The sequence below is a fragment of the Salarias fasciatus genome, chromosome 18, assembly GCF_902148845.1.
Source record: "Salarias fasciatus chromosome 18, fSalaFa1.1, whole genome shotgun sequence".
In the NCBI taxonomy this organism is placed as follows: Eukaryota; Metazoa; Chordata; class Actinopteri; order Blenniiformes; family Blenniidae; genus Salarias; species Salarias fasciatus.
The window spans coordinates 19865776-19884595 of NC_043762.1; the positions used below are offsets into that span (position 1 = coordinate 19865776).

The 18820-nt window shown below is 41.3% G+C and overlaps 3 protein-coding genes across 4 annotated transcripts; all 3 read right to left on the reverse strand.

Moving 5' to 3' along the window:
* Window positions 1–726: 726 nt before the first annotated feature.
* On the reverse strand, window positions 727–9058 carry tmbim1a (transmembrane BAX inhibitor motif containing 1a). The gene is made up of 12 exons (XM_030114784.1): window positions 8835–9058; window positions 6109–6426; window positions 5931–5998; window positions 4934–4998; window positions 4802–4855; window positions 4649–4699; window positions 4481–4520; window positions 3679–3716; window positions 3505–3592; window positions 3334–3429; window positions 3189–3242; window positions 727–2256 (listed from the first exon to the last, which is right to left on the reverse strand). The coding sequence occupies exons 2-12, from the start codon at window positions 6419–6421 to the stop codon at window positions 2107–2109; spliced, it is 1017 nt and encodes a 338-aa protein (XP_029970644.1). The 5' UTR covers window positions 6422–6426; window positions 8835–9058; the 3' UTR covers window positions 727–2106.
* A 257-nt stretch (window positions 9059–9315) lies between these two features.
* Window positions 9316–15075, reverse strand: casp8 (caspase 8, apoptosis-related cysteine peptidase). Of its 2 annotated transcripts, none has more exons than XM_030114780.1 (12): window positions 14942–15075; window positions 13450–13587; window positions 13062–13237; window positions 12835–12940; window positions 12472–12598; window positions 12337–12383; window positions 12183–12246; window positions 12001–12065; window positions 11785–11896; window positions 11507–11634; window positions 10720–11102; window positions 9316–10563 (listed from the first exon to the last, which is right to left on the reverse strand). In XM_030114780.1, exons 2-12 carry the CDS (start codon window positions 13555–13557, stop codon window positions 10428–10430), a joined length of 1452 nt encoding a protein of 483 aa, XP_029970640.1. In that variant the 5' UTR covers window positions 13558–13587; window positions 14942–15075; the 3' UTR covers window positions 9316–10427. The 2 variants fall into 2 exon arrangements, with proteins under 2 accessions (XP_029970640.1, XP_029970639.1); XM_030114779.1 differs by having other exon boundaries at window positions 13450–13590.
* Window positions 15076–15386: 311 nt separating this feature from the next.
* On the reverse strand, window positions 15387–18800 carry catip (ciliogenesis associated TTC17 interacting protein). The gene is made up of 9 exons (XM_030114783.1): window positions 18506–18800; window positions 18145–18330; window positions 17605–17660; window positions 17441–17527; window positions 17040–17207; window positions 16826–16950; window positions 16258–16334; window positions 15844–15899; window positions 15387–15745 (listed from the first exon to the last, which is right to left on the reverse strand). The coding sequence occupies exons 1-9, from the start codon at window positions 18624–18626 to the stop codon at window positions 15557–15559; spliced, it is 1065 nt and encodes a 354-aa protein (XP_029970643.1). The 5' UTR covers window positions 18627–18800; the 3' UTR covers window positions 15387–15556.
* Between the last annotated feature and the right edge of the window lie 20 nt (window positions 18801–18820).

The window sequence follows — 18820 nt, forward strand, 5'->3', positions numbered from 1 at the left end:
TTCACAGAATGAATGACCGACCTCTGCAATTGACCTCCACACTGCTGCTCTGTTGAACACTTAAATTTTTTCAAATAATCATTCAGTTATTCAGACTCAGGAGTAAGCACATCACAGTGCAGCTGGTTCTGCTCACGTTCGTTCGGAAATGGAAAAGTTGAATGGGATAATCTAGCAGTTCTTGTGATCTTGTAGGTAAAACTGTCTTCTTACAGGTTAGATCTTTTAGAAGAGTAATACTAATCATCAATCAAATTCAGCTGCTTGTGTCAAACCTCTCCCTTCATACTATTAACCATGGAATATGTTTTTCCGTTCTCCCCTCACTGGCCAGGATGATCGGCCTTCCTACAGGGATAATCGGATTTCTACTGGCCAAGAGACAAGTCGACAAAAACCGACTGAAGCAGCTAAAGATCAGGCAAAGGATGCGACGATCGAACGAAGGACAGTATGAAGGGAGTCGCTATCGCCACCACGCAGACGACGTCAAACTGGAGCGATAGCATCGACTGCAGCTTGAGGACTAATTCAAACACAAATGTCAGCTTAATGGAACGGATGTATGAATATTTAAACACAGTGATCACGACACCTGCATTCAATCACATCCAAACTCACAAAGAAAAAAAATCTTTATTCATATGAAAAGACAGACTTTTCTTCAGCATTGATATGTATATTTACAACCCCTAAATCTACACAACAGTCTACCTGTGAATGACATTCAAAATTTTTGCCTTTTTTTTTTTTTTTTCAGTAAAGCTTTTGCGTGTAACTTTGGCTCGGGTCTGGCTTTGTGGTCAATGGAGTTCAGGGAACCAGCTGCAGAGATCATCTCAACACTGTCTCATCACTGCTGCAACGCCGTGCCTTTCACGATTCCAGTAATTTTACATATTGGCACCGCCTGAGCCGCCCTGCTGCCACGCCCCATTTGACCCAAATGCGACTGTAACTGAGCACTTTATACAGGAACACGTGTAACGATACCGATTATAACCCCGTATTGAAGAGTAAAAAGTCTTCTGAGAAACATTGTCATGGAGAAAGGCACTGCAGTGAATATAAAGCTTTAAAGGTCATTTCGCAAAGCTACACCTGGACTCAAGATTCCAGATCAAGGTTTCCGTTAAAGGGACCGAGCTGTGCTTCAGTGAGTATCAACAAAATGTCAACATCAGAAGGTGCCTTTGGGCAGGCAAATCTCACCATATATACTGATTTGAGGAAATATGTTTCCATGCAAAGCAATCGAAATGCAGCAAGAGGAATATGAATGCCGCTCAAATAGTGTCTCTACATATTTTATATTATTTAACTATGAAGATGGAAGGTACAATATGTAAGAGTTTTTCTTCAAAACAGCCAAACAAGGACTGAAATCAACAATTCTAAAGCTACCCAGCCACTTCTAGTTATCCCGTCTCATAATGCGACCCCGCAACAAGAGGGGAAAAGGTCTCTGAAGTAACGAGTGAACTAAATTCAGGCTTAAAGCAACATTTCGTTGTTTTTATCTCATATTACAGATTTTGGTGTTCCAACTCAAGAGTCGAGGAGAGCTGGATCTACGGTGAGGGTGAACCCTGGACAGGTTGCTAGTCCAAAACTAGACATTCACACCATCAGCTTTCACAACTACGCACAAGTTTAGAGTCACACCAATTCGCTTCAGATGTATGTTTTTGATCACGGAAAGGTCCAAACTCGAGTTAAACCGAATAAATGTACACTGAGGCGAGAGCGCTAACAGCGATCCCACTGTGCAGCCTGGTCAACCCTTCAAAAAAAAAAAAAAAAAAATCAACCACCTTTAACAAGTGATCGAACAAGGTGTGAAAATTTCTTACACATTGTACCTCTAAAGGACAAATAGACAGCCATAGATATCAGAAGAAAAGTGCATTTTTGTGCATAGGTTTGACCTACATGGTAACAAAATATCAAATTCAGCCCTTACAAGTTTTCCCTGGAGTGTTTGGTGATTTTATAAACAGACGTTCATTTGTATTGGCGAATCAGAAGGTTTGTAAAAAGCTTGGAATGGTTTTGTTGCTCGATTCTTTTGGGGACTGAGCTGGTCCAACCCGTACTCCCGCGGACTTATTTTGTGGAAGCGCCGATTATTTGCAGCAGGAAAAGGAAGATCTGGATGATGTCGGTGTAAATGGAGAGCGCAGCAAACACGTACTCCTCCGGACTGATGGAGTACTTCCTGTTTCCGATCAGCAGCTGGGTGTGATACGCCAGAAACTACAAAGACACAAAGACGGCGTTAAATCAGAGAGCGCTGAAAACCTGGGCTCGGCCGGCTTGAAAAGTTAAAGAGAAATGTTAAGAGTGGGCCGAAATATGTAAAGAAAAGCATGTTGGACAGGTGTGAAGTTTATTCAACAGCAAAACTCTGAAGAGATGTTTATCTACTTGACTAAATACACATTTTACTGAGAGCCTATAAAATGTTTTAAGCTGTCAAAACAGCACCAGGAAGTCCTACAATGAGCACTTCTGAAGGGCTTGTTCTGTCCTATGTTTTGCACCTCACTTTTTTTTTTTTTTTTTTTTGTAAATAGGGATAGGGATCTGTTTTTTAAACATGTTAAAATCTCATTTTCAGTTGGACCAAAATAACATCAATTGCATCCGGGCTTGTTTTAACCTGACCAACTCTTACAAGTGTAAACATGATCTAAATTAAGAAAAGCTCCAGCACCGCCTTTTTCTGAAACCCAGCTTTCTTTTTTTTCCATCCAAAATCTGTAGCAACATTTATGTGATGTGAAGTCCAATTTAATGTGATCCAGTACAGTTTTCAATTTAACATATGAGAAATTACTACATTACACTGCTGTGGTTTAGTTAAATGAGCTGGAGGAGATGGGGATGTGTCAGGACTCTGTGAAGAAGAGAGTACAGCAGTCCATAGCAAACACAAACCGGGTTTGGATCATTTTCACGCCAGGAATCAAAATCACTGCTGCAGCGGACTGACTGAGAATGAGCAAGAGAGAAAAACGTTCTCCCTCATTACCGGAAACATCAGGCTTAACAGGCGTACAGAAATTTGAGTAAATTTGATTTGAGCTATTCTTAGAGTGGTTGTGAAGTGCAGCCAAGTTAGGATGAGAAGAACCATTGTTTTCCCAAACTTTCAGATCAGCATTACATTACAGTGAGACACTCACCAGAGTGAAGACGATGGCGCCTAAAGCTGCGTAGAGCATGTGAAGCCATGGGATCTACAACAACAAGCAGCCGTTAGGAACAAAAAGAAAACCCGGACATCGGTCGGGAAACATTGATTTGTCATTCGCATCAGTTCAAACTCACGTATTTGAAGGACAGCACAATGATTGTGATGATGCCCGTCACAAACATGACGATCCCGAGGACGCAGAAAAGCCCGCGGCACTTGGTGAAATCGACCTGGACGGGAAAACCGCCGGCAGTTACAGGTTACAGCGCGTGGCCGAGTGAACGCGCTGGCGTGAGGACACCTACCTTCGTCTGGAAGCAGAAGACGGTGACGGCGATGCAGACGACGGCAGTGATCCCCAGAGCCAGAAACACGGCTTTTGTGTCATAATAACTGGAACCACAAGATACTCTCAGTTAGCACTGAAGAAAGCCTCTTTATGCTGGTTTGTGTCCTGGCAGCAAATTTCTTGGTTATACCTTGATACGGATCCTGTCATGTAGGACAAAGCCAGAGTCTGCAAAAGAAACAAAACAAAAAAAAAAAAAGACAAAATAATATTAGAAACACATTTTACTTTCAAACAGAAGGAATTCGTCTTTCCACATTGAAATAAAACATCTTTCCTCAAGTATTTAGATTTTTATTTTGATTGATTAATGTTCAGAAGACCGAAGCGGCGGGGTTTCAGCTTAACGTCACGACAGCAAGCAGACGACTGATAGTTTAGTGGTCGACTTGTTAAAGTGATGATAGACAGTGCAGACGTCTGTCGGCACGCAGTTATTAAAGGCTTAGAACTCTAACCTTACAACGTTCCTATACTTTGTATTTGAGGAGGTTGTTGAGGGCTGAAACTTTATTTTAACTTATTTCTATACTTATATTGTATTACCAGTAACATCCCAAACTAGGAACAGTGTGTTGCATGTGACTTCAGTAAATAAACACCGAATACTTCCATTGAAGTATTTCTATGTAGATCTCATCGAGCCGCTCAGAGAAAGCCAGAGATCCTCCAGAATGTTTGCACTAAGTGACTCAAAATTTCTCTCTTGAGACGTGAAGCGTGACCTCCTTTCACTGTTGAAGGCTATTCACATATTAAAATAAACAAATAAAACAGTGTGTTTGAGCAGGGCCTGAATCAAGTGTGGCAACTCACTGCTTCGCTATGGGATCAATGTTAAAACTTCCAAAACAAAGAAACTGTAGATGAAGATCCCCGGTCGAACATGTTTGTGCCCTGAGATCAACTGATCTGGAAGTCTTTCAACTTACGAAGATGAACAGCAGAATGACGTTCCACGGAAACTTCCTCCTACACACACACACACACACACAAATTCAAGATTTAATTTCTATTAAAAAAAGAAAACACACATTTTTTTTTCCTCATTATTATTTTCTTTTTGCGTTTTTGAGAAAGCCAAGCAGCTGCACACTCACCGGGGACCTTTACAGCAGACCAGCACCAGATGGGTGACGAAGTACACTCCGCTGGAAGAGCAACGAGCGAACGTTACAGCACAGAGACTCCGCAGAGATTCACTGCCGCCATTTCGTAAAAATATTTCACTTCCACAAAGTCACAACACTTACTAGGATGCCCAGTACACAGCCTGGTTTCTCTGCACAAAGCTTCTAACAGGCTGGCTGTAAGAAACAGACGCAGGGTTAAAAGACGCACAGACACACACACTCACTCACGCGACAACACGCACACACACTTACACAAATGTGAACACGGCCACGATGGCGGTGGTGACGAGGAGCTGGGACGCCAAAATCAAATAAACCTGAAAAGCACGCACACACAGATATTAGAATTACAGTAATAATAATCATAATAAATAAATAAACAACACAAAACAGCTTAGTTTATCTTTCATTTCATGATTTTTGTATAAGACCTGAGTGGATACATTTAAAGTTCCTATTTATGTATAAGTGTGTAAATGGTAAGTTGCATAATAGGATATGTAAAATGATGTTAAATTCATCAAAGCTCGCTGGAGCCATGAGTCAGAGGGCTGGAGTCCAAACAACTAAATAGTTTGCAGATGAGGGTTTGCTTGCTTTGGGTTAATATATATTTTAATAGCACTTTAAACAATATGAGACAAACCATCAACAACAATAAAACGGCCACAGCCGGATGTCGGATGGTTTGTACATTCATCTGTTCATATTCAGACAGCAATTTTCCATAATGACTAATTAGAACTAATATGATACAAAAAGCACAGAGGAAGACGCCCAGAGTCGCAGCTAAACGCCGGAACAGATTACTGCAGCTTTGAGTCTGCTCAAAGGCTCCCTCAAACCTGCCCCAGGATCGTCTAAAACCCACTTTAAACCAAGAAAAACCAATAAATCTGAGCTTTTTCCAGCAATTATAAAATTCCACACATTTTTTTTTCTCTTTTTTATTTCATTTGTCTCATTATTAGGCTTCTATTATACAAGCTGGTGAAATAACTGATCATTTTCACTCATATAAATGTGGATATTTGTGTAAAAATCAAAAAAGATTTTGGCAAGTAGCAATGATTAAACTTCCCAACAGGTAAAGTACTGAAAACTCTGACACTGGGAGGATGTATTTTTCTAAAACACAAACAGGAAATTCAACCTTCTCTGATGCACTTTTATCACTTGTGTCATATTTGAACTTCTGCATTTTAAGTATTGTTAAAAAAGCCAGTTGAGTGTGCTCTGTGAACTTCACCTTTCTGATGAAGGCGTGTCGGATGCTCAGGTCGTCCCAGCCGCTGCCCGCCGCTGCGAACTCATCACCTGCGTGGAATAAACAGAGACCTGATCACAGAGCAGCAGCGGCCGTCTGGAGGGCTCAAACACACAAGAGACGCATCGCTTGAAGTTTAAGAAGGTCCTGAACTGCTTACCGGAGTGCAGCACGTCTGAGGGGATGGTGGGCGGGATGATCGGGGGCATGGGCGGCGGGGCGGGGTAGCCCGCCCTCGGCTGCCCGCCGGGCTGAGGCTGCCCCGGGTAAGGGCCCGGAGGATAGCCCCCCGGCTGGCCCGGGTACAGGGGGGCATTGGGACCAGCGGGGTAGGGGGCGGCGGGCTGGCCCGGCTGCGGGCCGCCGTAGGAGGGGAAGCCGTACGCCGGGGGCTGAGGGTAGCCCCCACCCTGAGGTCCGTACAGCGGGCCGTGGGAGTCGTCGTACCCTGGAGGGTAGTCCGACCTCGACATGACCACTGTGTGGAGAGAAGCAGGGGAAAACACTTTCAGCATCACATTTTTATGAACAAAACCTGGAGAATATTGACTTTTCCACATTGACAGTTCAAATAATTATCTGTTTTTCAATGTTATCAGATTTAAACCCAAAGTTCTGAAACAGATGCATGTTCAAACAACCTTATATTTTAAAATTCTATACATATGATACATCAATTTGCCCAAAGACCATTAAATACATAGCTGTTAGAATGATACAGGAAAAAAAAAATATTTTTTGAGTGAACTGGTGAATATTAGGTCCACATCTCTGATTTAGATGATTTACAGTCACAGCTGTGAGACTTCAAACAAGCTCAGAAGTTCAATATCGGCTCAACAACATGAAGAATATAGAGGATGTTAGCACAGGTGAGCATTTAGCTTTTACCTGATAATCAGTTTTGTCTATTTATTAAATTATCAACTGAACTTGTCTTGAGTTGAAACTTTAGTGTTTGAGTTATTGTGACACTCTTCACTTCGCAGTTACAAATCTTCTGTTAATGTTAGAACAGTTTAGACATTTAGAGTTGGAGTGTATTACAGATTTGTGTTATTTTCAGAAAATGTTGGCATAAAAGAGCCCTGAAACAGAGAAAACTCTTAATGTGCTATAACTGTGCTCTCCAGAATCTCTGTATAAAGAAATTCAGATCATGCAATATCAAATACATAAAGACTCCTTCGGGTAAATAGAAACAGACAAAGGTTTTGGGCGTATGTGTAATCCTGCTGTGGGTGTGTGTGAATGAGTGAACTGAACACACACAGACACACACAAAGTTTTGCGGAAGACACCATATTAATATACTCAAACTACATATCAACGAGCAGATCTGTGTGTGTGTGTGTGTGTGTGTGTGTGTGTGTGTGTTTTCTTTTCAATGTTTGCTCAGTTATTTTGAAAGCAGCAGAGCTCTTTTCTCAGTGGGACTTTTAGGGGAATACACGCACAGTGAAGGAATTCAAGCACTGGCTCCACCTCCAACTGCCATTACATCAGACACCGAGCTCCAAGCAACAGGACCGAAAACAATCTGTGGAAAATGTGATCGGCACATCTCCAGTCCAGCAGTCCCAGTTCAAGAAGGAGCCGGTCACCGTTCAGACACAGAAAACGTTAAGCAGGGCTTCAGGGTCGAGCGTGCCTCAGAAAGTGGCGGAGTCACTGTGACTGGTGCACAGCAGAAACACAAGACTTCCCACATGTGCTTATCATGAGTGTTTATCTCACCAGAGACACGACAGTAAGTCATACTGCGGTTTTGTAACAGATGGACTGAAATTACACTGTAAAAAGTTTGCTTACCTCCGTTTGATCTAATAAATACTACAGTAATTCAAAGACGTCTTCACATAAGTCTTACAGTCAGGTGCTGTGCTCTCTATTTATACTGTTATCTGATAACATTAAAAAAAGCATCAGGTTTTTATTCACTTGATAATATCTGAGGCTGCCACTGATAAAAATAAGCCAGAACATGTCTTTTCTTCCTGATCGACGTTCTGAGTTTTCACACTCCTTCTTGCTGACACCTGACATTTTGCAGCGTGCACGCTGACTGACCACTAAACCATTATTAAAAAGAAGAAGCCACACTTTCAGGAAGGGATGCTGTTTGTATTGTCTCTGTGATATTCTGCTGAAATGCAGTAAGAGACATTAATAAAGACTACATCTGAAGTCTTGCCTCTACAAACTATCACAACTTCTGGACTTGGCGAATCTACCTTTTTTTGACTGTTTTCTGATACTTTTTGTTTCTCTTACGTGAAAATATTACACCTTAATATTTACCAAATCTTGGCAGTCCCTCTTAGTAGTATACAGCATCACCATAAATATTTACAACTTAAAAATCTGTGTTCTTGTGGAGGCTCACCTCCATCTCAATGAATGAAGCAGGTGAGATTGGTTCATCTTCTATCCAAAACCAGTAGAAAAGAGAGCATGTCTCTGGTACTGGGACTTCTCACTGGAAGGAAGCCATCATTCTGGTTGCTGTCAACAGTTGAGCTTTTCCTGGTTGGACGAGTCAAAATGTCTGCCCTGTAAACACACTGCTTCCACTGAGAGCAGAGGCTGGAAACCTGCAGTTACAGGCTCAAGTTCCAAACTGCATTTCGTAGGAAATCTCTCTGTGCACGTCCACTGTGCAATAATTGCCACTGTCAAAGTAAGTCACATATGTTGGCTTGTTTTTAATCATGACTTTCAGAGACTTTTTTTTTTTGTTCCAAAACTGTAAAATAAATTAAAGAAACATGGCAGAGCATTTTGAAAGGGCGCACAGACTCCGGTCTGTTTCCAACAAAAGGCCTTTTCAGGTGAGAGGCGGGCGGAAAACACGAAACGCGACCCGTGAGAGCCGACAGCACTCACCGGTTCAGCAGACCTCCACCCGGTCCGGTCCGTTCACACCGAGCTCACGCGGATCCTAACAGCAGCTCACGAGCGGCTGTGTGTGTGAGTGTGTGTGAGAGAGAGCAGGTTGTGGGGAACTTTTTTTTTCCCAGAGCAGCGCTTCGCAGATGTGAAGCAGCAGTCAAATGCAGCTGAAAGACGCCTTTCCTGGAAACAGGCAGCGCAGGGTGGAGTCCGCAGGAATCTGTCACACACGCGCACGCCCAGCCTCCACCCGCGAGCTGACTCACTACAGCAGGCCGACACGCCTCGAGCTCATAAAGGAGCATTACAGCTGCAGAGTGCTCCTCACATCTACATTCAGCCCCCCCCCCCGTCAGAGACTGGTGTATTTCTCATTCTTCATTTTGCACAGCGCATTGTTTCCATAGCTCTGTGGCTCCTTGGTACACACGTGATCGTATCAGTTGTGCAAAACAAAAACCACACCATTTTCACACTGTCATTTATTACACCGTGCCACATTTATTTCAGTTTTTTCCAGAGTGAAAAACGTGCTCTCGAAGCAAACTCCAAGACCAAAAAGTGTATTTTTGTGTGTATACACCCCCGTTAAAAAATACAGATACAAGCGGCATATACACATTTGTTTACCATCACTTCCAGCAAAATAGGTGATTCTGCCAAGAAACAAATGGAGTTTCCATAGTGTGGGCTTTGTACTGATACTCCAGTGTGGTTATTTCTCACTTTCTTGAGAAACTGGTGACTTTGAAATTCCTTGTATGTGTGACTGTGTGGCTGTCTGTCTCTTAGTTTGTCCTGTGATGGACTGACTGCCAGTCCAGGGTGTTCCTGCCTTCACCCACAGGGATTGGCTCCAGCACCCTGCAGCCCTGGGTTACACAAATCAGCATACAAGACGGGTGTATGAATGACTTTTTACAATGTTATTTTGTGACAGCTACAGGAAGCCACTGCAGACAGACATTGTGATCATTTCAGTAGTATTTAGAGTGTTTTTATTGATACAATTCCAAAAGGCTCAAATGACTTGTGCAAAATTGAACTATGCAAACAGAGAGAGAAAAAAGTGCTTACTCCTGTGATTATTTTGTTTTGCAGGAGTATAATGGAAACTGTCTGACCTACTCATTGTCTTCTGTTATGCTTTGTAAAGTACACAGCTATCCATGTTCATTAGCTCTGACAAACTTAAAACGACAGCCGCACATCCGCTAAGATGATTATGTTACCCTTCTCCAACATTTAAAACATTGTTTGTATTGAGCCGTCCTCATTCAGAACTAAACAGAAAACTGGTTTTAGTAGATTTCATTCACAAAATAAAGAAGATGTACAAATATAATTGATAACACATTCATCTTTTCAATTTCACAACAATTTTGAAGGGACAGTAATGCAGTAAAGTGTGAGGTGTTTTGACATAAATTTGAATTTTCTCTGTATTCAAAATACAAAAGACTTTGCTTTAGATTATTCACGCTTTAGTTTCTTAACAAAATCAGCAACAATCCTATTCAACACACATAATGAACAGACATGTAAAGCGGGAATTTGAACCCACTTGCGGTGCTGGTGTCTGTCGGCTCAGATAAATTTGAGGACGACTTTCTTTGTTAGAGTGTATTTGGGCTCTGGCATTTGTTTGCGCTTTAAATAATCCCCTCTGCCGACCTCTCTGTTCACTCGCGTCAGGACGGAGAGAATATCATCCGGCGTATCACTGCAGAGAAAACATCAGAAACATATCAAATCATAAATATCACATTTAACAGCGTAAATAAAGTACAGAAACACAATCTGCCCGTGATTAAGCACAGCTGTGGTTTAGAGGCTTTGTGAAGATGATGATGGGGTTTTCTGACATGACGGCTCTCACCTTTCTGCTGACCTGGTCAGCTGCCTGCAGAGTTCCTGGATGTAGATGGAGCCTCTGGAAGTGTGTCGAAACGACTTGCACTCTTGCACAGTGGCCATCCCGAGCAGGAAGTCTGCGTGTGAGGGCACCGTCTCGCCGTGGATGGGACCTGCGTCTTCTTCTAGATTAGTCTGATTTTCAGTGTCCTCCATCGGAGGAAGCGGCACTGATCCTTTCTGGTAGCTGCCGCCCTGACAAGCCTGGATGAAGAAGAGCTTGGGTTTTCCTGCCAAAGTGGCGGCTCGATCGCTTGTGAAGGGAAAAGTCAGCTCTCGTAGAAACACCTTCTTCTCGTCGGTGCCGAAGACACACCCCAATTCTCCATGGGAGAGGACACAAACCACCTTCAATCAGAGGAAGACATGTTTAATTATGATTTACAATTTCATTTTAACAGGTACTTTCGAAACCAACACACCTACACCTGCAGCCTAAAATCATTCATACTGCAGCCAAACTTTGACTTAAAGTTAGTTTTATTCAACCAGAAAGGACAACTATTGGAAGACGCCTGTGTCATTTCTGATGAAAAAATAAGCCAAAATTTGCCCTGAAATTAATATGAATGAATAATTGAGGCTTAAGAGTAAATATGTTAAGACTCAGAATGAACTATTAATTACAAATGGTCGTGGATTTCATATTTAGCAGCGATGACTAAATAACTGTACCTTCAATATACCAAAAATTAGACTTTTCAGGAACTATTTATGTAAAACAGTTTTTTAAAGTTTGTCATAAGACTCACCAAGGCGTCGTCATTCAGAAAATTCCTCCTGCTAATGTTCTCGATTTCTTGACGTATTTGTTCTCCAGTCAAGTCGTTGTATACCTTTACTGTAAAGCCCAGGCGGCGGAACAGTTCCTTCAGAGCCCCTGTGTCAAAGAGAAGAGTGATCTGAGGAAGCCATCCAGTACCTGATCATTACGCTCTCTCTTCTCAGAGCATCCTGATCAGTAACACGAAAATTGCACATATATAAATATTAAATCAGAGCATGAGGCGTCAAAGATAAAAATCCATACTTTCATCCTCATGAGTTCCTTTTCGAGGTGCCAACTCAAACCCAATAAAGTTCTCGTTGTTGATGATCACACACAACCCCCGAGGTTGATGATTCATAGCATAGTACTCTGCCTACAGGACACACACACACACACAAACATGAGTCCGAATGCTTTGTCAAACAACTAAAACATGAATTGATGTGAAATACTGAATGTTGTCTGGAATGGGTTTACCTCATCGGGAGGAGAGCGGGAGCTTATGCTTGGCTGTGCATCTGGATAAACACTCGCTTCTATATCTGAACAAAAAAACAAAACAACCACAACACACATTATTATCATAGCCTAGAATATTCATGGTTTGTGAATATTTATGGCCATTGTGATTTACACGACATTTCAAAAAAGACACTTACTGCTGGGCAGAGTCTCTGATATGGAGAGCGAAGGTTGTCGTGGATGGGTGTCATTGTTGACCCACTGCAGAATAAAACAAACAGCAGCCAATTACCCAACTTGTCACTGACTAAGGATTGATTGATTAATTAATTAACACACAAACCCCCACACCTGAGTATCCATGCTGACAAGAGGAGGGATGTGCTGCTCGGTGGCATCTGCAGTGAGACATTTTTTTTTCAATAAATAAATGAAACATGGTATCTTAATGTGAAATGCTGAAATGTTTTAAAGAAAATGTTATACCTTTGTAGTTCTTCACAATCAAAGCCAGCTCCTGGTCCAACTCCTGTAATACTCTATACAGCTCATCAACATTTGTATTCGACATTAAATCTGCTTTTTCCATTTCAGCAAACACATCAAGCGCGGTCTGTAATGAACAAATCACAATATCCAATCCATTCAGAATTTGTGTGGTACAATAAAAGGGTCTGGTAAACAACAATCTGAATACCACCTTGAAACATTTCAAGCCCTCCAACCTTTTCTGAAGGAGTTTTATCTCCTTTTTTAATTTTAAAGCAAGTTCATTTCACTTTCAGGTCAAAAATTATGTTTGCAGGTGGATCATGTGTGTGGTAGAGAGTTGTGTCCGTCAGTACTCACATTGCTCATTTCTATTTGTCTTCTGGGCAACTTGCCGTTCAATAAAAATGTCATCTTTTCAAAATTCTCTTTTGTCAAGTCCTCATATATTCGGTACAGCATCTTCCTGACATAGGAACAACCAGATGAACAAAAAAAAGACAAGTAAATAGACATAAATAGACAACTTTCTGTATTTCAGTTAATTTACTTGAGTAAATAGAATACCAGGTGCTTTGAGTGTTTACCTATAGTCTGACAGAACAGGAGTTGAATCTGTTTCCAATGGTTGCCTGTTTTGTGTTCCCAGGCGCCTGAGTAGGTCTGCTCGACGGAGCGTGCGGAGTAACTCTGAAAGGAAGACATTGTTCTCCAAAAGACCTTGTTCCTGTAGTCTCAGAAAAAGGTCCTTTGCGTCTCCGATCTGCAGAACAACCATATAATTCAAATTTAACCAGTGATCATGAACAAACAAAACTCTAAGAGAGAAAACAAGGTATAGGAGAGCAACACTACTCTTCACTTCCTCTGTAAAAGTGTCCAGAAATAACTGTGTTGTGTTAGGCACGATATAAGTACAGCTGAACTGAACTGAATTTCTTTAAGACAAGTGAAAACGCATCTGATGCAGCTGACCCCTTCCAGGCGCTTCCTGTTCACAAAGTCAAGGCACAAGAAGCGGAGCGCCGCCACCTCAGACGAGTCCAGTTGTTCATCTATGCGAGACAGCAGCAATCTGTCCATCAGGCTCTACCTGGGCTCACCGCAACAATCCTGCTGGAAAAGATGAAACACAGGAAAAGGAAAAGAGGTCTTTAATTGAAACCACGTCACTTGGAAGTTTTATTTTATATTATTTTATATTTGTTAAAATTAATAAATATTTAGAGTAGGAAATAATGTTCTATATTGATATTTTACTTATTTTGAAATATTTTTCCATTCTGTTCTCTCATTTCATTCACTTTTTGCATGGCTTAAAAAAATAATCTCTTTTAATCGCAAATCATTCCCCGGAGTCCTGAGATAGCCATTGAGGTGTTTCAGTCTGTGAAAATGGAACAAGTTACAACTGACAATGTACCCTTATGTACCCCAATAGATAAAAAGGATATGTAATGAAATTAAACAAAAGGTTGTCATTTATTTCTGAGGAAAACATTACAATTGGTTTGACCGTACAAAAAATAAACTATCTCACCTTCTGGCAAATAATTTCTAACAGTTCTGCAATTTCACTGTATTTTTTTAAATTATTATTTAGATTGCATTTTAACTTATGACAATATTTTTTTCATGACAAAGTGTGTGCATAATAAACGTTTTCTCATATAGGGTTTGAAAATGAAATGATTTCCCCCATCTCTGATATCATTTTAGTACTATTCACACATTCTTAATATATCTCCATATGTACGAGTTGACAAGTTAAATGTTGTTTTAGCTTAGCTTTTATTTTGCTTTTAACAACCTACGTGAATTTACACATATCACAAGTTCATTATTTGTAATATGTCCAGCTGCCTTTATTCAGGCAATATCACATAGGAACAGAAAATGAGGATCACTTCATAATAGTAAGTCAGAAGCAAACAAAAACAAAACACTGGGTGTCAGTGGGGTAGTTGAGTTGAGAAAGTTATTTGTTCCCAGACTGTTCAATCTACATATGTGGGGGCTCCAGTATTACATTTGACTGTTGCTCTTGTCAGAATTACAAGTAGTGCTATTTTTGGATCTTTTGTAGTATGTTGTTTAAATGTTGCTCTATTCCAAATCTCTGAACTAAGTTTCTTTTCTAAAGAATGTTTTTAGTCAATATTACAACTCACGTTATAATGTGACGTAATCACGCAGACTGACGTCGTGGGGTTTGTTTGAACATGTTCGAAAGTTTATACTTCAAAACTGAGCGACGACAGAGTTGACTGTAGACTTGAAAGTGATTATCGCTGTCATTACGTCACAAAAAAGCGGCTCAAATGTTGGACTACACAGTGTTTAGCGAGACGAAAGTACAGCCCGGTTACGTTCGCAAACGCCGAGTTTCAGTCTCCGTCTGTTGATGCGGTAAAAAAAAAAAAGAGAGAGAAAATTAAAAAAAAGGCCTAAACAAGTTTAAACTTACCGTGTTTGACTTGTCCGTCCGTCGAGGTTTATGTTTCCGTGTCAAAGTGGTGATAAAATATATTTCCCTGCTGGGGCGAAGTTAAATCTTCCAGTAAAGTCCAGTGTGTGTCACACAGTCGACGACGCTGAAGGAGGTTTCACTTTCAGAGGAAGTTCTCTAGGTGGACCTAAAATAAAAGACAGCTCCGTCTTTAAGATACTAAACAGACACGTTTTCTCGTCAAGTTGGAGGAAGAAACGTTCCACGATTTCGCTGCAGCCTGGTACTGACACGCCATGGCAGAGAATCATGTTTTTTATTTTTTCTCTCAGCATATTTTGAAGCCTCCTTTCACCTCCAGCTGACTGGACTGGTGCTTTTATTTTAGTTTGGAAACACACTAAAACATAATTTCCCCCAAACCTTTCACTTTATTAAAATTACTTTATTCACATCTGTTTCAGAATGATCACAAAATGTTGCCACTGTTCTTTTAAAATATACCACAAGTCATTTATCACACAGAAGAAAATAGGAATGCAATTACTAAATCTTTTTGTAACTTTATTATAAAAGTAGAGTAGGATGTAAAAAATAATGAAGAAGTTGAGAGATATACTCTTATGTGTGCTTTTAGATTGACTGGGCTTTAGTATTTGGATCTGGAGGACGATGAGAGGCAAAAGGAAGGAAGTATTCGCCTGCGAACTGGACCACGTCGTCTGGTTTTCTCAGTAACAGGGATTGCAGGAAGTCAGATATGAGGGCTCGGATCTCTGGATGCTGTTGGAGGTACTGGGCGTGGTCCGCCTTTATCTCTTCCTGCCACAAGGATTCACACAATTTGTTGAGAAAGATATGTGAGCCAGAGACGGCATTACAATTTAAATGTGAGCCAACATGAGAACATTTATTTTCACCTTTCTGTCCAGAAACTTTGATTGCATCTCCATGTCCTCTTCCAACACTAGCGCAGCTACAAATACAAAACATCCAGATTGAGACAGCCTCATTGTAACCTCAAAAAAAGCAATTCTTTGCCCATTTATAGCAAATTAGTGAAGATACAGCAGCATGAATTTAAAACAGACAGGCATAGATCACTACAAAGAAATTAACCAGGTAATAGATGACATTTTCTTACTGTAAAACTACAAATTTATCAGTCATTTCAGGTGATGACTATCAGATTTAGGGTTGTTTATTCTTCTATAGGCCACAAGATAATGACAGTCCAAAGACAACACAATGGCACAACGATACTGCCAGACTGTCTTGCACTAATGCCGTCCCACTTGGAGAAAGCTTATCTCTGCATATACAGAGATTGTTACCTTTTTCTGTCTTTGATGGCAGATGCAGAAGCCTCATGGTCACAGGTGATCCCACCTGTTCTCTGCTGGCCAGGTGTCTGATCAGAAAAAAATGCAATCCAACTACATGAAATCTGAAGTTGTGAATTTAACAGAATGTGATTTACATTGGATTGAATTCATTTTTACAATTGCAAATTCAAGTTTAATATATTTATCTAATTTCAATGTTACAAGTTTGCTGATGGAAGCATGTTGTGGAAAAACCCAGAATTACTACCTAAGATCATTTGAGTACATGGCTAAAAATGTGATCACTCATTTAGTTTTTTAAGTCAACAATAATAACAAGAGTTACAAAATAATGCTTTAATCTTTAACAGTGAGTGAAAAGCTTGTCTGAACACCAATTGTCAAATCTTCCTCTGGAAAACTATCACATGTATTTGAATCAAAAGAGCAACATTTCTTTCTGAAATTAAGTGTTGTGGAAGTATGGAGCTACATCCAAAAGAAACAAACATTGAGTCAAGTGCTTGATTAAATCTAGTTAAATACTACAACGTAACAGTACCGCTGATGAGCTTACCCATCATCCAAAAAGTAGCTCTGCCAGGTAAGGGGGCTCTCTTTCACTGAGTGAACAATCCTCTCCACTCCAAATACCTTCAGGATCCCACCCTGAGCTTCAAGCTCCTTAAAACCCAGCTCACTCTGCTCAAAGACGGAAAAAATAAATTGGAGTTTAATGTCCAATAAATCACTTATCAACCAATGATTAATTCTCTTGTGTAAATACTTACAAAAGTTGTGTGAACTATGCGGAATTCTTGGTCCAGTGAGACAAACATGGTGTTTTCTGGCATTTTCTTTCTGAGAGCGATCAGTCGCATGAGCAGCAAGCTGGAGCCCTCCGTTACCAACCCACGGAGAGCAGAAACGGGATATGAAATGCTCTTTTTTGTCACCTCCTGTACAGATTGACACATGCAGACATGGATAATATACAGATACTACGCTGGATGAATGGCGGTTAGGTGTGTAACAGTAAATAAGCTCATGTTTGGCATCTGCATATTTGCATAACCCTGCTGGCCTCAAGGACCTTGCAGGGTAGAATTTTCCCCTGCAACTCCAGTCTTGACTAGCTGGCTGTGAAAGCGTACGTATGACTGAACTTTTACTATGTCATTTCTTATCATACCTCTCCCATTCTGGTAACTTCATTGATCATCATCTGTCCGTCACGTTGCACCATGTGACATCTCTTGTCCACGCTGCTGCCCTTAAGCTGAAAAAGTGGGACGCAGGTGAGAGTTATTTTTATTCATTCACTTATGTTAAAATGAAAACCTTAGAATTACTCACTTTGACATACTCATGGCAATCTTCCTCCAGAACCTCCAGGTCAGTGGTTAGATAGGCTTAAGTGGTCGAGAAAGACATATCAAAAGACATTAGGAAAAAAAAAAATGAACATGGTGTTATCTCAGCATCCCTGTGAACTGCAGAGCTACAGTTGTGATTGGGTTTGCAAAGTCCTCTGAAATCTGACTGGACTCCTCCACTACCACTTCAGGTGACTGCTTTGTGGCAGGACAAGACTAATAGGACTTTGTATTCAATAAATGATGATCCCAGTGTCACTGTAACTTGTTCAGTTTTGTGAAAGTCTAAATTATAGCTCCGATATTGACATGAAGTGGGCTGGTTGATTTCACCAGATACAAATGGGGACGTTCAGTTTAAAACTCATCAGATATAATCTTGTCCCATTTTGCAAAGGGACTGATAGTGAATAAAAGGTGAGATTTTTATGACTGTTTCTGGGAGTACAACTGTTAAAAGCCTTTTCCACCCTCAGACTGAAATTGTGGTTCTCCCACTGATCTCTGTTCCCTCCATCACCTGTCACTGTGGTTCCACAGGGGCAGTCATCGATGGCTCCATGGCTCTGGGCTCGCACCCGCACACAGGGCCGTTCCGCCCTCCGAGCAAACTCCACCACCAGGTCGAAGTTCCCCAGGTTCCTGCCTCCCTCTGACACGGCCACCAGGGAGTCTGAAAACACACACCTCTGCAGCTCCGCAGGCTCTGCGAGAAACGTGAGAAGGACCGAATATTTTTGTGATCATATGGCAGCTCAGCTCACGTGGTGTGGAGTCAAAGATGTGTCAAGAGCAGGTGCTGCGACCTCGAGCTCTCGCAGGTCCGGATTTCTACTGACCCGCTCCGAGACTGCATCAGTTATCGGAGTCTATCCACTCACCAATGCTGGACATGAACGTGGCAGCTTCGGGGGAGGATGTAAACTCCTGTCCCTGGTCGGGTCCTCCGGTCCTCTCTCCGGTTCCCACAACCGTCTCGTCCTCCAGCGAGGCTTCCTCCATTAGCGGCTTAATATTTGGCGGATCCTCCCGGTATTATTAAGAATAATGAGAAAAGCACTTTGCACTACTTTGAACAGCTCACAAAACAGGCTTTAGTGTCGAGTGGCGGAGTGTTTTTGTCATTTTTATGGAAAATGGTCCCGTCCGATACTTCTCTCTGCTGCTTCTTTTCGGATACGGGATAGACGCGTTGT

What these genes read in the sequence shown, in the direction of transcription:
- catip (XM_030114783.1), bottom strand. Translation starts at nt 18,626, where the DNA reads ATGGAGGAAGCCTCGCTGGAGGACGAGACGGTTGTGGGAACCGGAGAG. An exon ending in CTGTGGAACCACAGTGACAG is followed by an intron (nt 17,661 to 18,144) that starts GTGATGGAGGGA and finishes CGACCACTTAAG; the next exon opens with CCTATCTAACCACTGACCTG. An exon ending in CAAAGTTTCTGGACAGAAAG is followed by an intron (nt 15,746 to 15,843) that starts GTGAAAATAAAT and finishes TCCTTGTGGCAG; the next exon opens with GAAGAGATAAAGGCGGACCA.
- casp8 (XM_030114780.1), bottom strand. Translation starts at nt 13,557, where the DNA reads ATGGACAGATTGCTGCTGTCTCGCATAGATGAACAACTGGACTCGTCT. An exon ending in CCCGCTCTCCTCCCGATGAG is followed by an intron (nt 11,897 to 12,000) that starts GTAAACCCATTC and finishes TGTGTCCTGTAG; the next exon opens with GCAGAGTACTATGCTATGAA. An exon ending in AGGAACTCATGAGGATGAAA is followed by an intron (nt 11,635 to 11,784) that starts GTATGGATTTTT and finishes TCTTTGACACAG; the next exon opens with GGGCTCTGAAGGAACTGTTC.
- tmbim1a (XM_030114784.1), bottom strand. Translation starts at nt 6,421, where the DNA reads ATGTCGAGGTCGGACTACCCTCCAGGGTACGACGACTCCCACGGCCCG. An exon ending in ATGACAGGATCCGTATCAAG is followed by an intron (nt 3,593 to 3,678) that starts GTATAACCAAGA and finishes TTGTGGTTCCAG; the next exon opens with TTATTATGACACAAAAGCCG. An exon ending in GCGCCATCGTCTTCACTCTG is followed by an intron (nt 2,257 to 3,188) that starts GTGAGTGTCTCA and finishes GTGTCTTTGTAG; the next exon opens with TTTCTGGCGTATCACACCCA.